The 16,617-nt window shown below is 37.3% G+C and overlaps 1 protein-coding gene across 3 annotated transcripts in view; it reads right to left on the reverse strand.

Moving 5' to 3' along the window:
• meis1b (Meis homeobox 1 b) overlaps positions 1-16,617 on the reverse strand; it is a 184,572-nt gene that overhangs the window by 38,552 nt on the left and 129,403 nt on the right. For all 3 annotated transcript variants that reach the window (XM_088352052.1, XM_088352051.1, XM_088352050.1), the window contains exon 9: positions 5,052-5,128. In XM_088352052.1, the coding sequence (XP_088208178.1) occupies positions 5,052-5,128 (77 nt within the window). The remainder of the gene's footprint in view (positions 1-5,051; positions 5,129-16,617) is intronic.

Below are 16,617 nucleotides of genomic sequence, written 5' to 3' on the forward strand. Positions count from 1 at the left end.
CCCCTCTTTTGTCCATGTACGATGAATTCTCCATAGACTGCCTGGCATGCTAATCTGCTGCCTGTCTCTGGAGCTCTTCCCATTGAACAATGGTGGGCAGCATGTTAGAATCATTAGAGGGATTAATCTCCTCTCCTCCCTGCTTATCGTCTACTCTTTTTTTCCTGTTCATCTCAATTTGGCTCTCCCTCGCTTTACTGGATTCATTTTAAAAAAGAAAAGAAAAAAAAAGATCAAATGGAGGTCACACTTAACCAGACCGTGCTGCCCCTTTAATTAGCAATGGCTAATAATGCAGAGCGTGTGCATCACGATGGGCATCTTTCTGATAAGCCTATGTGAAGACGATCATACCTTTCCCCCGACACTACCTCGGGATTAAAAGCCTACTTTTGAATCAAATTCGGCACCCTATTAAAAAAAGAGAAGCCCCTTCAAGCTAAGTAACCATTGAGTGAATATTCTCATTTAATTTTATAAGGTAGAATTTAAATCAGAAAAAGGAATGTTCAAAGAAAGATCAGGAATGCTTAACAATTTTTAGATAGAATAGAATAAGAGTGTCAAACACATTTTAGCTGGGGAGCACACAATAGAAAGAAAAAAAAAGATTACCGTAAATTCCGGACTATAGAGCGCACCTGATTATAAGCCGCACCCACCACATTTTGGGAGGAAAACAAGCCGCACCTGTATATTAGCCGCATGCGCCCACATTGAGATAACGTAATACAGACACGAAATTAACCCATACCCGATACAGTCCAATAAACACTGCCGGCAAAATGAACGGAAAATGATACGGCACTTAAGATTTAATGCAGACCTGTGGAGTCCGGGTGCCCGTTGAAAGTAATCCAAGGAAAAAAGTGTATATTTCCAAAGGTAAGGGTGGGAAAAATATATATCCACTATTGTCGGCCGCGTCCACAAACACGTCTCACCTTTACTCCACTTCCCGTCAGCCCGCGTTTGCCCCGCCCTTTCTTTCTCATTTGCTCGTAGAAAACATATCAGAATAAGTTTCTAAAATAAATACATTACAAAAATATACAGTTGCAAATACATATTATACATGGTTACACATATTTACAAAGAAAGACGGTACACCGAGAGAGTTTTCAAAGCTTTAATAATAATATTATAACTTTCATCCCAAACCGTGCCTGTGAAGGGTAGAAAAACGCTACTAGCAACACGCTCGCAACACAGTAGACAGCTCTGTTAAAAAAACATACCGTACTTGCAGTACGCACGGAAAACCGTCCTCATCTTCCTCCTTATAACTCACGTCATCAAAGTCATCTTCCTTCAGTATTGGAAAGAGACTTTGTCATGTAGACGTCGTCCCACTCTGCCTTATTCAAGAACACGCTAGCATCACGCTCGCAAAGTAAAATTTACGTGCGGTAGCTCTGTTTCCTTCTATATCGGACCGCTCGATTGCGTTTAGCTTGAAAGCTGCGTCATGTGCCTTTCCTTTTGCAATATGCATGATGAGGGTATGTCTACGCTAATTTAATTTGTGCACAAGCTAAGAAGTTGCAGTCTAAATCTTACCTTTTGTACTCGAGCACCGCTACATAAATTGGCCGCATCACTGAATAAGCCGCAGGGTTGAAAGTTTGGGAAAAAAGTAGCGGCTTATAGTCCGGAATTTACAGTGCTAGTAAATGAAAGAGAAAAAGAAAAAAAGAGAAGAACAAAAGATAGAAAAATAGAGAAACAGACAAGAGGAAAGATGATAAGAGAGAGAGAACAAGGGAGACAGAGTAAAAGAGAGAGAGTGAAAATGGGAGAAAGAGTACTTTTTCGGTCTTTCTCGCCTCCTGCCACTTTGGACTGTGCCCAGGAGAATTGTGTTGGTCAGTCCTGATGATCTTGTGACGTGACCTTACCACTAACGTTTCTCTGCGTACAGTTCTTTATCGGGCCAGATGTGCCCTCTGATGGTGTTGTGCACCGTTTTGTTTGTTACATTGGCTAAGTAGCTGATGCCTGGAAGTTTCCTGTAGCATTGCATCTGTATGGCCTGGATTTTCCTGTTCGGTTCTGCTATGGGAGTCCATGTCTCGGAGGCGTAGACAAATATGGAAGTAACCAGCGCTTGCGTGAGTCTGATCTTTCATTTAACTGCTATGTTCTTGTACCCAGATGGGTTTAAGTCTGGCATGTACGACGTGTTTTGAGCTATCCTAGCCATGATTTTCGGTTCTGAGCCCTCTTCTGATATGATAGTTCTAATGTATATAGATTTGGTGACAATTTCTAGCTATCTGTGGTTGATGGTGATTTTTGTGGTGATACCCTGGTGATTGTTGATCATTACTTAGATTTGTTCTATACTGATTTCTACTACATACTGGGTTGATGCTTTGTTCAGGCGATTTACCAGATCTCTGAGTTACCGTTAGTCTCCTGCCAGTCAGGTAATATCATCAGCAAAACAGAGGTAAGTGATAAAGTGTCCCCTAATACTGACTGTACCTTCATGTTGCTTCAGCACCTCAGAGATTATCCTCTCCAGAAAGATGTTAAATAAAGTTGGAGAGATAATTCAGCCTTGTCTCACACTGAATGTGGTTCGAAACCACGCTCCAATGGTTACATTGATAAGTACAGGACTGTTGGCATTGGCATACTGTTGTTCTATGGTCTGAAATAGTTTCTGACCCATGTTGTACTTGTGGCCCATAAAGAAGCTTGCCATAGTCTGTCAAACAGCTTCTTGAGATCAGCAAAAACATCATAAGAGTTTCTCTGGTGTTGTTGAAATTTCTCTCATAGGATGTGCATATTAAAAATGTGTCTTGTGGTGCCCCCTTCCTGCCTGAAACCTGCTTGTTCTCCGGCTAGGATGTTTTCAGCCTGTGGTTTCAATCCGTTCAGTAGGAGCATAACTTGACTTGCATAGTTGATGAGACTGATGGTTTTTTAGTAGGAGCATAGTTGAAGATTTATTTTCTTCAGTAGCATAATTACTGGCAATTGTGTTGATGCAGATGGACACTGTCCTGTTGGCCAGATCATTCTGCAAATACAACGAACTCAATTCTATTCATGAGTTTTATAAAGTTTTGCATTTTTTTAGCTAGCTACCTGGCTACCTTTTTAGCTTTGTAGCTGGTTGTCTTTCTACCTTCTAAGCTACCAAGCAAGTCTCTATCTAGCTTTCCACATTTATTTTACATGCTATTAAGCTAAAATGTTACCTTTCGGTAGTTATCACGCCAATTTAGGTATCTTCTAACCCCCCTTTTAGTTTTTGCCAGTTTTTCTTTCTAGCTAACTGTCAAGCTACCTTTTTAAGCTATTTTGCAGGCCATCTAGCTAAGTTGTTATTTTAGAAATTCATAAGAAACAGGGAGCCCTTTATGCTAATTAGTAAAAAAAATAGCTTTCCGCTTGAAAAGGATTGGAAACCCCCCGATTTAGACCAACAGTACATGAACAAATACTGTTCCTTAAAAAAACATATACAATACAATACAATATATATATATATATATATATATATATATATATATATATATATATATATATATATATATATATATATATATATATATATATATATATATATATATATATATATATATATATATATATATATATATTGAAAGTATGCGGGAAAAAAAATTCCTGCCAGCTAAGATCAAGTATAGAAATGAAAGTGGCGGTAAAAAGGAGCTAAGGTTTATTTTAAAGGTAGGGTAGGTCATTTGAGGTGTCCTTAAACAGTTGAAAGTTAAATATGTCATCCATTAAGTGTGTATTAATAATGTCCAACTGAGTTCAAAGAGCCCTTATGCTTTATTTTCCACGGCACCTATCTGCTTATATTTTACTTTTATAGGAGCTGTTTGAGGCAGAACACATTAGCGAGGAATGGGTGCTGAGGGTAGTGCTGGAGGGTGATCTCATGCTCGTCCTCATAGGTTTTCTTTTTATTTCTATTTGTCAGGGTAGCATGGAAATGGTGTAAGTAAGAAAGGGCTTACTTCTAGTAGAGTCTAAATTCAAACTCAAAACGAGTTTTATTCAACCACATTCTAAAATGCACGTGCTTGCACATACATCTTGAATGAGCTGACTGAAGCTGCAATCATGACTTCAAGCCAGGATATGGCGGCAGAGAGTAATACAGTTCCGAATTCCATACAGCTCCTTTAAAAATAAGTCATGAAACTTTCCTTTTAAAACATGAGGTTTTAAAAATGTTGGCATGGAAAAGTACTAAATGAATTAAATAGTAACCTTATTTTTAAAAATAGAAAACCAGACAACATGCTAGGATCTGCCACACCTCCTACAACCGGAGGGCCCCAACCAAGGTTTGAACTGGGCACAGGTGGGTCCAATCACCACCTGTGCCCAATTATCCTGTATTATTTAAAAAGGACATTTTGTGCTCCACACGTTTGTTGGGTCATTGTCATTTTTCATTTCGTCTGCGATTGTCATCCTGGTTTTCATTGCCATTTTCATATTCCACCACCACCAGGTTTGTTTGTTTTGGTGATACTTTGCTCATTGCAGTTTCGACTTCCAGTTTCGTTCTTTGTTTATAGTTTGAACTTTGACTGTTTTTTTTTTTTCTGGTTTCTTGTTTGAACTTTTTTTTTGTTGGTTTGTGCCCACTTCTTTATTACTTTTGTCTTAGTGTTGTAAATTAATAGCATCTTTGTTTTTAGCACAACTGCTTTCAGTTTCTGCCTCCCCCGCATGAGTCCACCATCCACAACCAAAATGTAACAGAATGGGTTAATACAAATGCGAATATTTGCTTACAATAAAATCTAGCCCTATCTCCATTAATTTTCAGGAGTATTTTCTGATGTTGGTTGGACTCTTATTCAATGCCGCTTTTTAGAAAATGACTGGAGGCTATATCTGTTTAAATTGATCGGCAGCTGCATGATTTCATTTCATGTATTTGGGAACGGAGTAGATGCAGATCATGTTGTGAGAGACCGATGTCCGTGTAGCGGCATTAAATTCGATCACTTTGCCGCCTGAGGGAAATTAATATGACGATCAGCATCTCTTACCAGTTGTTGACTTGAAGGATGGTGAGGCCTGTGTCTTGTGCCAGCTGCTTTTTCTGTTCCTCTGACGGGTACGGATGCTACAGGGGGCAAAAATAAAAAAACACAAGTTTACTTCCTGTTCCGGGCTTCACTCTGATAAGTTCATATGAATGTTGCTTAAGCGTTACAACATCTTTTTTTTTTTTTTTGCTGTGTAATATTAGGTATCCACCTTGCCCAATTGCTTTGAAAGATATTCTAGACCAGGGGTCTCGAACTTGTGGCCCAGGAGCCAATTGCAGCCCCCAGGATGATAGTTTGAGGCCCCTGCCTATATAAAAAAGTTAAACGGACAGTGTGTATTATTTTTCCACTGAAATTTGCTGTATTCTGTTGTGCAAAGTACTAAAAGCACATCGGAAGAAGACAAAATACAGAGATTCAAAGTGACAAAGACACACCTTATCATTTATGAAAAGGAGAGAAAAAAGAAAAGAAAGAAAATAACAAAGAAAAAAAGAAATCAGGAAAAGAGAAAATGAAAAAAAGAAATGAAAAAAAAGAAAATTCAAAGAAAAAAGAAAATGAGAAATATAAAAGAGAGAAAAATAAAAAAATAAGAAAAAAGGAAAGAGAAAATTTATTTATTTCAATGTTCTTTTTTCTCTTGAAATAATTTATTTTCTTTCTTTCATTGTTTCTTTCTTCTTCTCCATTTTCCTATTTTTGCTTACTCTTCCACTAATTTTCTTTCTATTTTTTTTTTCCTTTTTTGCCTCTTTCATATTTCTTTTTCCCCATTTTGTATTCCTTCTAAAATATATTATATATATATATATATATATATATATATATATATATATATATATATATATATATATATATATATATATATATATATATATATAATATATAATATATAATATATATATATATATATATATATATATATATATATATATATATATATATATATATATATATATATATATATATATATATATATATATATATATATATATAATATAGTTAGCCCTTCTTTTTTTCTTTGTTTGAGAAAGGCCAGGTAAAAAAATGGAAGAAAAAGCCTGTGTTTTGCTCACTTTCAGTCAACGTAGTTTCTAGTCTTCCTTAGACTCTATTTTGGTTGCACTACACATAACAGTGACATCCAATTTCGTTGTCACGATATATTAACCCATTTTGTAACAATGACAATAAAGGTATATTCTATTCTATTCTATTCGGTTGTAAAAATATAGACTGATAGGTTCAAAGTTTAGTAGACACTGATAATAAAAAGAGAAGACATCTATGGATTTTTAACATGAAGGAGAACAGCGGGGCAAAATCAAACATCAGAAAGAAATTCCAACCTGTTCTAAACGGCTCCCCTCTTAGCCCTTTCTTTTGATTAAATGACCTAGGTTACAGAGGCATATTCATCCTGAAGGATGTGAGTATCAAAGAACAGCAACATGCTTGGCTGATAGTGACAATAGTGTGCATACAAGTCAAAAACAACAAACAAAATTGTGCAATACTAAATAACCTATGCAATCTCCTTTGCAGATATCAAATATTAAAAACATAATAAATATACCACAGACCTTTTACTCATTAAAATCAATACCTGAAAGCATGCATATGTATCAGCATGCACATTACAGGGACAGTTTGTGTTGTTTTTCCACTAGATTGTGCTGCATTGTGTGGTGCAACTGAGAAGGAGACGTGAAAACCATAAAAACGAATAAAACAGTACAGTAAGTCAAAGTGACCAAACCACACCCTTTTTTTTTGACTGATTTTTTTTTGCCAAGCATTTCACAAGGTTTTTGAGTAGTCGTAGAAACAAGATGTGGACAACTATGTCAGCTACCTCTAGGTGAAATTCATGTTGTGTAAACAAATTAAAGAGATACAAGCACATTTCTTTAAATATAAGTATTTTTTAAAAAATGCCCTTCTTTATATGATTTTTGCTTATTGTTTATGTCAATGTTGTTTTCTTTTTACAGTGAATACAGTATTTGTTTGCCACTAAGGTTTGCTAAATGATACACACTGTCTATTTGAGTATCATGGTTGATTATAAACAAACCCATAATCAATTTAAAATAGTATTTAGCCATTTTAAAATAAATCTTTGACAATGCCCAACGTCAATGCACTTGGATTATACTTTGAGTGTGACTACAAAAAGGCTCCCGCCAAGCCAAAAAAATCAGAGACTTAGCTCTGTTTTAAATAGGAAAAAGTATGGTATAAGAAATTTCTATTGCTGAGACTCAACTAAACGCAATATATTTTTCCAATATACTGTACTATTTTCATGTTTGCAAACAATAGTGACATCATGATATAAGTATCCAAATGTAAGGCAAAGCACTTGTAAACAATGGGGGGGCAGATTGATCGTGTATCGATATTATCGATACTAAGCAAGTACTTAGACCGGATTGATAATATTATCTTAGGGTTGAGACTATTGTCCTACGATTGAATCAATACCCCTTCACCAATTTTCGCAAATAGTTGCAAGTTTATGTAGATAGCACATATTTTCTCTCTCTGACACAGTGACCTCGACCACTCTCTAAGTTTATGCCTGGGTGTGTGACTAACAGGCCCACTTTAAGCACCTCTCCTTACCTGGCATGTTGCCACACCCTGCCTGCCAGGTAGAAGAGAGGGCAAATCTATGCCCATACTCTTATCAGAATCTAAATAGATAGAGCTAAACAGAAAAGTACAATGGTAAAGTTGTCCTCTACTATTTTTTGGGATACCGTAAACTTTTAAATGAAGTGATTTCATTAAAATAAAAGAATAATTTTTAGTGCCTAAAATCTTTGTACTGTGTTTATCGTAAATATAAATTAACTCAAGGGTAAGAGTTCAATTATTCAATGTCTATACTCTGTAATAGTCTGTGATCTGTGTAGCTCTTTGATACTTCTTGTGATTAAGGGCTATACAAAAACTTGAATTGACTTGATCATGACAATTTCAAGCAAGAGGTATCGGTAGCAGATCAGATGGATGGATAGATAGATAGATAGATAGATAGATAGATAGATAGATAGATAGATAGATAGATAGATAGATAGATAGATAGATAGATAGATAGATAGATAGATAGATAGATAGATAGATAGATAGATAGATAGATAGATAGATAGATAGATAGATAGATAGATAGATAGATAGATAGATAGATAGATAGATAGATAGATAGATAGATAGATAGATAGATAGATAGATAGATAGATAGATAGATAGATAGATAGATAGATAGATAGATAGATAGATAGATAGATAGATAGATAGATAGATAGATAGATAGATAGATAGATAGATAGATAGATAGATTCATCCTCATAAGGGAATTCACATTTCCAGCAGTTTCCTTTGTTGTTTATTAACAGATTGACAGGATGCCCTCGGGGTGCTTTCTTGTAGTTTAGCCACAGCGGAGTAGATGAGTGGATTAGTATCGATTGATACTACCATGTATTTACCTGGATCGAAACAATACCAAAATTCCCAGTTTTGCCCATTTCTACTATTAACAAAGTTATAGCTTGTTCCTAGATAAATGTTCATCCATGAATCACATCAAACCATAAGTCTAACAAGGCCAAATTGAAAGGGCTTTACAATATATGAAGTGACCGCTTCCAGACATGGGGACTTGAGACTTAGTGACTTGGACTCGAGTCGACTCGAGTCGCTGTTTTTATGACTTGTGACTTGACTTGGACTTGGCAATCTAAGACTCGGGACTTGACTTGTGACTTGACTTGCCCAAGAAAAAAATACTTGGGACTTACTTGGGACTTGAAGGTGAAGACTTGAGACTTACTTGAGACTTGCACATGTGTGACTTGGTCCCATGTCTGACCGCTTCCAATATAAGCGTTCCTACTACAAACAGTGGAACTGTTTAACCAATTCTGAATAATCACAGTTCAAATAAGAGATCCTTAACGTCTTTACCCGCCATTGACAGATAATAAGTGAACTTTATGTTACAATGTACAATACATGCCGACACACACTGAATGAGCCCTTACATAAAGAACAACAATCGGACGTGTAAAATTGGTGTGGCGCCAGCGTGTTTCTATTTTGTCTTTATTCTTTCAAGCCACAGAAAGAACAGGACTGTGTTTTGTTTGAAAGGCGTCAGACAGCAGAGGAGAGGCTCACTTGTTTTTTTCCCCCTTCCCAGCATTCCCCTTGTCCATGTGATAGGCTGTAGGGAGGAGGAGGCACAAGGAGGGGGAAATACATGCTGGCTAATTCCATGCACTGAATTATAATTCCATTGTCGCCTCCAACCAAACCGCTGTCCACAACGTTTTCATGACTGTATTCAAACACTCATGGACAGCTAGAGTTATAATAACTAGAACATTAGACAGATTCAACCACTTTTCAAACACTTTCAAGTACGTTCTTTTGTTGTTGTTGTTGTTGTTGTTGACTTTGAAGACTAAAATAAAGTCGCCATCTTGCTACTAACACATACTTTGTGCAATTTTAAGCTTTTCCTATTCATGATCTACGATATTTTGTTTCTGACATGAATTCTGCCTAAACAATGCTTGCAAAACTGCTACATCACACTTGTTCACAAACAAAAAAGGCCCTATAGGTCTTAGATGATATCCATCCATCCATCCATTGTCTTCCGCTTAACCGGGGTCGGGTCGTGGGGGCAGCAGCCTTAAAAGGGAAGCCCAGACATCCCTATCCCCAGCCACCTCCTACAGTTATTCCGACGGGACCCCGAAGCAGTCCCAGGCCAGCCTAGAGACATAGTCTCTCCAGTGTAACCTGAGTCTCCCCCGGGGCCTCCTGCCGGTCTTAGGTAATAACTTAGATTAAAACGGAAGACTAAAAAGGAATAAAGTATTTTAAAAAAATACAATGAAATCTGAGGAGCTGTTTTAAAGTAACCCTGGCAAAAAGAGCCGGTATTCTAAACAGAGCTGTCCTCCTGGGGGAGGAGACAATTAGGGGGCGGTGATGCTTCACATGACAACACCATAATGTCAAGCCACCAGAGCAGGCGTGTCGCCGTAATTTTCCCGCCATTTTTTTTTTTAGATTTTCTTCATTTATTGCGTGATCTCTAGAGGTAGACTGGCAAGAAACATGGCAATGGCAACAGTGTCAAGCGTTTTCAAGCACTTCACCCAAAATTCAAGCATTTTCCTGGCTTTAAAAACGCAACATTAAAATTTAAGTATTTTCAAAGATTTGAAGCAACGTACAAACCCTGAAAATGACAGAGAGGCATATACAGTATGCGGTCAATATAAAACACGACATTCCATGTTCGCAGAACTGACAACAGCACATCACTCGTCATGGCGTCCACTTGCCAGTGGCTGCACTACGCTGTTTTTATTTATTAAGCGCAACTTCAACTTGAGGCAAATACATCAATATAATAAATCCCTTTACGTAGAATTAATTGAATGAAGGTTTTCTTAGGGCAGGTACAGAACGTTCTGCCCGGAAAAGCAGACAACAGCAAAAATTGGTCAGTATGAATCTTAAAGTACCACAAGTGGGGTAGATCCATGGCACCACTGTGATAAAATGCCATTGTTTGTGCTTCTGCATGGAGTCCACTGAAGTGTCGCGGTACCTTGTGTCAGCGGGTTATGTGTTATTTAAATCAAAAGAGTAATTAGTTGTAGTTACTTACTACTTCTTCCAAAAAGTAAATAAGGTAGTAGATCAATTACGCTATAATAAAAGTAACACGTTACCAGAGAAAGTAATTATTTCCGGTAAAAATAAGTTGTTGTATGTCAAATAGTTTAACATTTTCTGAGCAGTATTTGAATCAGTTGAATAGAGAAGAACAGACATGTAGTTGTGTTATAGAACCTTGTAATAATTATTGCACCTCACCAGCAACATAGTATCATACACTTGAAGTGCAACACAGATAAACAGTAAACAATATAAATAAATATAAATTAAATCCAACTCTCACAACCTGAGACAACTGGTCAACTAAACTTACTAGACCTTATGCACTGCAAGTATTTTTTTCACTAAAAAGGTCTAGTGTAAAACAATATAAAGTGAGTTTAACTTTATAGAATATATCACAATCTGGAGTCAGAAAACTGCTCAAGTAGATATATGCTCCTGTACTTCAAATATTTTCACACAACAAAAGCAAACAGTTCGACAATATAAAGTGTGTTTAACACTACAGTGTAAAATAAACAAATGACGCTCATAACCTAAAACACTGGTCAAGTAGAAATAAGCAACTGAACTACAAATATTTTGTTCACAACAAAAGTTTACAGTAAAGCAATAAAACATGACTACCCAATCCCCTCGCAATGTGAAGTATTGTGTCTTATACCATCACAACTGTACCACCCATAATGCCAATGTTTCTTATGCTTCAGATCCTATGTCTCAGATAGTTGTGTTGAATATGGTGAAATGACATCTTAGCCCTTTGGTGTTACCTGTGGTGTTCCGCAGGGGTTTAGTACTTGGCCCCTTTCTTTTAAGCATTTATATGCTTCCATTAGGTGATATTCTTCACAAGTATAATATCAGTTTCCATTGCTACACAGATGACACTCAACTATATCTTCCGACGTGGGAATCTGCCCCACTAAAGTGGAAATTTGGAGGCCTGCCTCACTGAGATAAAAAGATAGATGTCAATTAACTTATTGAGCCTAATTGTTGACTTTTGAGTTCATCCTGATCCGGACTATAACCTTAACTTGTTAGTCAATAGCTGTCTACCTTTTATGGCAGAGGTCTCTAACCTTTTTCAAGATAAGAACTACTTTTGTTACTAATTAGTGCAAAGGGAACCTACTTTGATATGCCTTTCTTAAATAGCAATTTAGCTAGATGGCTTGCTAAATAGTTAAAAAGTACCTTGGTAGTAAGCGAGAAAGGTAAACTAAAACATAGCTAGAGAGCTGGTTAGAGAGTAAAAAGCCAACTAAATAGCCAGATAAAAAGTTAAAAAAGCTAGATAGCTAGCTGGAAAGGATCACAAAATTAAGCTTAGTAACAGGCACAAATGATAATGTTAGCTGGATAGCATGCACAGAAATGTAAAAAGCTAGCTAGATCACTTGCTAAATAGCTTAAAACTTAACTTGATAGTTAGCTAGAAAGGTAAAGAGGTGAGGAATCATAAAGGGGATAGGTATAGTAGTAAATCCCAACTAAATAGTCCGGTAAAAAGCTAAAAAAATAAGGCAGAAATGTAGCTTGATAACTAGCAAAAAATATGTAAACGCTAGCTAGTTAGCTTGCTAAATAGCTAAAAAGGTAGCCAGATAGCTATCTAAAAAAAAAGGCACATTTTTGCTCATTTACCTTATAAAACTCGTAAGTTCGAATTGAGTTTGCTGTTCCTGTGAAATAAATCAATAAAAAGATTTTTAAAAGTATCTGTTCGATAAATGAATGTATTCTAATAATATTCTTTTAGTTATACACACTTGTAGAGATGTTTTTCTCCATGAAGCCCATGAACTGGTAATTATTTATTTGACTTCCTAGAATAAAAATGTATCATGGTATTACTATGTTATTACCAGCAATATAATTAAAAAAAATAGGGTTAAAGAGATTCAGCCAACCGATAAAAAGTAACTTTATTAGAAAACCACAATGACCCAGCACTGGTCAGCTATTATCAGAACAGGTCCGCAGGCCCTTTAACCGTCTTTAGGGGGCACCCTGGTGCCAGCGAGCACCACGTCTGAGACCCCACGTGCTACGGCTTTCGAAATCCAATTGACTTTGCATAACAAATAACAATAATACCAGTAAAGGACAAAATTTTCAGCCACACATACTGAGCACATTGCCGAGCACATGTTTGTTTTTAATGCTTTCCTCTCGTTTTTGTAGCGCACCAAATGAAGTCCAACCCGTCCCAACAGTAAAGTTATAATATGGTGTGTGATAGTGAGTCTCTAAATGGCATGCAAGAGAGAGCCAGAGCGCGAAACGGGGAGTGTGGTCTTGAAAGGAGCGGATGGAAAGTTTCTGCGCATCCTCCCCCCTAATAACCCTCCTCCTCCTCCTTATCTTCCTCCCCTCCTCTTTGCTCCACTCTATCTTAATGATACGTTTTCTCCAAATATACAAATGCTTTCATGTGAACTCGCAGCCGGCTCGCTTTGAGCATGTGGCTTGCCAGGAGGGAGGCGAGAGCAGGTTATGTTTTTCCTCGTCTTATCATTCTGAATGTGCTGTTTCACCTGTTAATATAAGCAAGGGAGCCTCTGCTGAATCAAAATACAATGGGGAAAGGTGCAGACCACCGCCAAGGCCTTAACAAAGTCTCCGAAGCAATTACCGTATTTTCCGCACTATAAGGCGCACCTAAAAGTAATTTTTTTCAAAAGCTGACCATGCGCCTTATAATACAGTGCACCTTATATATGGATCAATATCAAGTCGCAAAGTCTTCTCAAGTCTCAAGCAGCCGCCGACTAGATTTTCCCCCGAACGCGAAGTAGTCCGCGGTGTATGCTGGGATTTATATACCGGCGTTTCATTGGCTAACCAATGTGTCAATCATCATTTGAATCGATCACTATTAGCTAAAGTTATTCGGAGGTAAAGGGGGCGGATCCTTTTTATCATTTATAGGCTCGCATAGGCTAAAGGGACAAAACAAAGCCTGCAATTGGCTGAAAAAGATGACTGTGAATAGCATGTTGGGTAGAACTACGCTTTAGAGATAACAGTATTTTACTATTCTGTACTGTATTTGTAAATATTTTACTCTCCTGGATTTACTACACTCACGGATATAAGAGGACCATGGTTGCACATTATTATTGAACACAACGACTTTGGTGAGCTACTCCTGCTATATATTTTCCCAGTATCTTGTTTCAGACTGATCTCGATGTGTTCTATTTTGAAATCAAACTCAATTCCAAGTGTTTACTGTCATATGCACGGTAAAGTTGCGAGCGAAAAAGAAAATAGAAACTAAGGAATGGTTGGCATTTCTTGAATCCCAAGACTTTAACCTTCCGAATGATATTTGGAACGATGCATTTGAGTGACATCGTACAGACACTGTATTTGCACGTGTCTACGACACGTATTTGCTTCTTTGCAAGCTTTCGGAATGTTAAGGGGGTAATAAGTTGGACTGAACTATCTGACTGTTTTGTGCACGTTCCCAGCGCCTTATAATCCGGTGCGCCTTATGTATGGAAGGTATAGGACCATAAGCTATTTTTTGGGGGTTGCGCCCTATAACCCGGTGCGCCCTATAGTGCGGAAAATACGGTACTAGCACAGCGGGTCGGGAACCTATGGCTCACGAGCTATATATGGCTCTTTTCATTCGTACATATGGTTCTGAGATAAAATTATCCTTATGCAACTATCATCTGAAGTGTTCCAGATCTGATAAGCAAGGTGTTGAGTCTATTGTGCGCATAACTAACATAGCGCCATATGCATGGATGGTTTGGTCCAGTATATAAAGAGAATACGCCCCACTACAGTTTACAGCAGTGTGAGTTCAAACTTACTTTTTATAGGAGCGAAACAATAAAATATAAAAGCTGCACTACAACTGGAACCCCTTAGTTTATCCAGAGCAGGGGTTGGTTTACACTTCACTCCAGTCTGATTTAGTGATGCGTCGTTTTTGAACGAATGGGCACTATTACCCGGTTTGTTCGGAAATTACATTTCTTTTCTTCCAGGGATTCTGTACACTGGGGCTTTAAATGTGGTACTTGTGCATAATTCATTTCTTTGGTGTTAGCTTTTATTTTTTGTATTGTTTTTTAAAGTACTTGAATTCACCTTGATTATTCTAATCTGTTTCTAAATTAAATGTTATTTATTGTTGATTGGATGGACTTTGGTGATTTGATATTCTGATTGGAGGGTAAATAAGACTTTGGTACAGTTACTCAGTACTTGATTCATTTTTTCCACCAAGTACTTTTTTACTTTTACAAAAGTAATTATTTTGATGACCACTTTTTACTTTCATTCGAGTCATATTATTCTGATATAACAGTACTTTTACTTGAGTAAAATGTTTGGCTATTCTACCCACCTCTGATCCTGTGCCTGTAGGGCTACAGAGCTGAATTTTCTGTAGGCCTTCAAAAAGTGTCAAATTGGTAAAAGTTGGCTGGCACCGTTACTTTCCATTCGACAGAGAGGTCTGGCACTGAACGAGTTAGACAACTGTAAAATCTGTACTTCAGTGTACTTTTGCCGCCCGCTAATGATTTTCAAGCTAATGCTAACTCTTCTATTGCGCTTTGCCTCTCACATTGCATGGGCCCTTTTACTGTGGGATGGCCCTAAAGAATAAAAAAGGTGTTACGATGACAAGAGATAGCATACTGCTGATGGCTACCTTACAAGTGCCGTATTTTCCGCACTATAAGGCGAACTTAAAAGCCTTTATTTTTTTCAAAAGCTGACCATGCGCCTTATAATACAGTGCGCCTTATTTATGGGTCAATATTAATTCGCAAAGTCTTGCAACTAACTTGCAGCCGCCGACTAGATTTTCCCCCGAACGCCAAGTAGTCCGCGGTGTATTGCTGGGATTTATTTACCGGCGTTTCATTGGCTAACCAATGTGTCAATCATCATTTGAATGGATCACTATTGGCTAAAGTTATTCGGAGGTCAAGGGGAGGATCCTTTTTATCATTTACAGGCTGGCATTGGCTTGAACGGCAAAACAAAGCCTGCAATTGGCCAAAAAAGACATGTCAATCATCAGTTGAATCGATCACTATTGGCTAAAGTTATTCGGAGGTCAAGGGGCGGATCCTTTTTATCATTTACAGGTTGCCATAGGCTTAAACGGCAAAACAAAGCCTGCAATTGGCCGAAAAAGATGAATGTGAATAGCATGTTTGGTTGTCTACGGCATAGAGCAAACATGTTTTACCATTCTGCATTTGTAAATATTTTATTCTCCTGGATTTACTACACCAGCAGATATAAGAGGACCACGGCTGCACATCATTATGAAAACAACAACTTCGGTGAGCTACTTCGGCTATATATGTTATCCCTGTATCTTGTTTCACACTGAACTCGATGTTTCTGTGATAAGCGGTGCAGATAATGGATGGAATGGAGTGTCTATTTTTATATTAAACTCAATTTCACCCTGTAAAGCCCTGATAAAAAGAATCATTTGCACATTTTTTTGACCTTTCGGATATTCTTGTACTTGACCTCTGACGCAGAAATGAAATCGATTTTTTTTTAAAGAAATTGGGTTTTTACTAGTTTTTTTTAATGATGCCATATGGCATCATTGCGTTGTAAGGTGAGCAGAATTTCTGTATTCGTACTCACCTAGTGTGAACAAACATAAACAATATCTAAGTGTTTATTTGCAGGGTTGATTGCCTAATTGGTCCGATAACAGTATAATGTATAACATGAATATTAACCACACACCATAGCATGTATGTTCATAAGAATAAGTCATTTATTAGTCAACAAAAGTCATAAAGTGAAAAACAGTTATTTTTAGTTTCCTTGTTCGGCCATG

Source organism: Urocampus carinirostris, chromosome 13, assembly GCF_059441175.1.
Source record: "Urocampus carinirostris isolate Australia breed hairy pipefish chromosome 13, RoL_Ucar_1.0, whole genome shotgun sequence".
Taxonomy (NCBI): Eukaryota; Metazoa; Chordata; class Actinopteri; order Syngnathiformes; family Syngnathidae; genus Urocampus; species Urocampus carinirostris.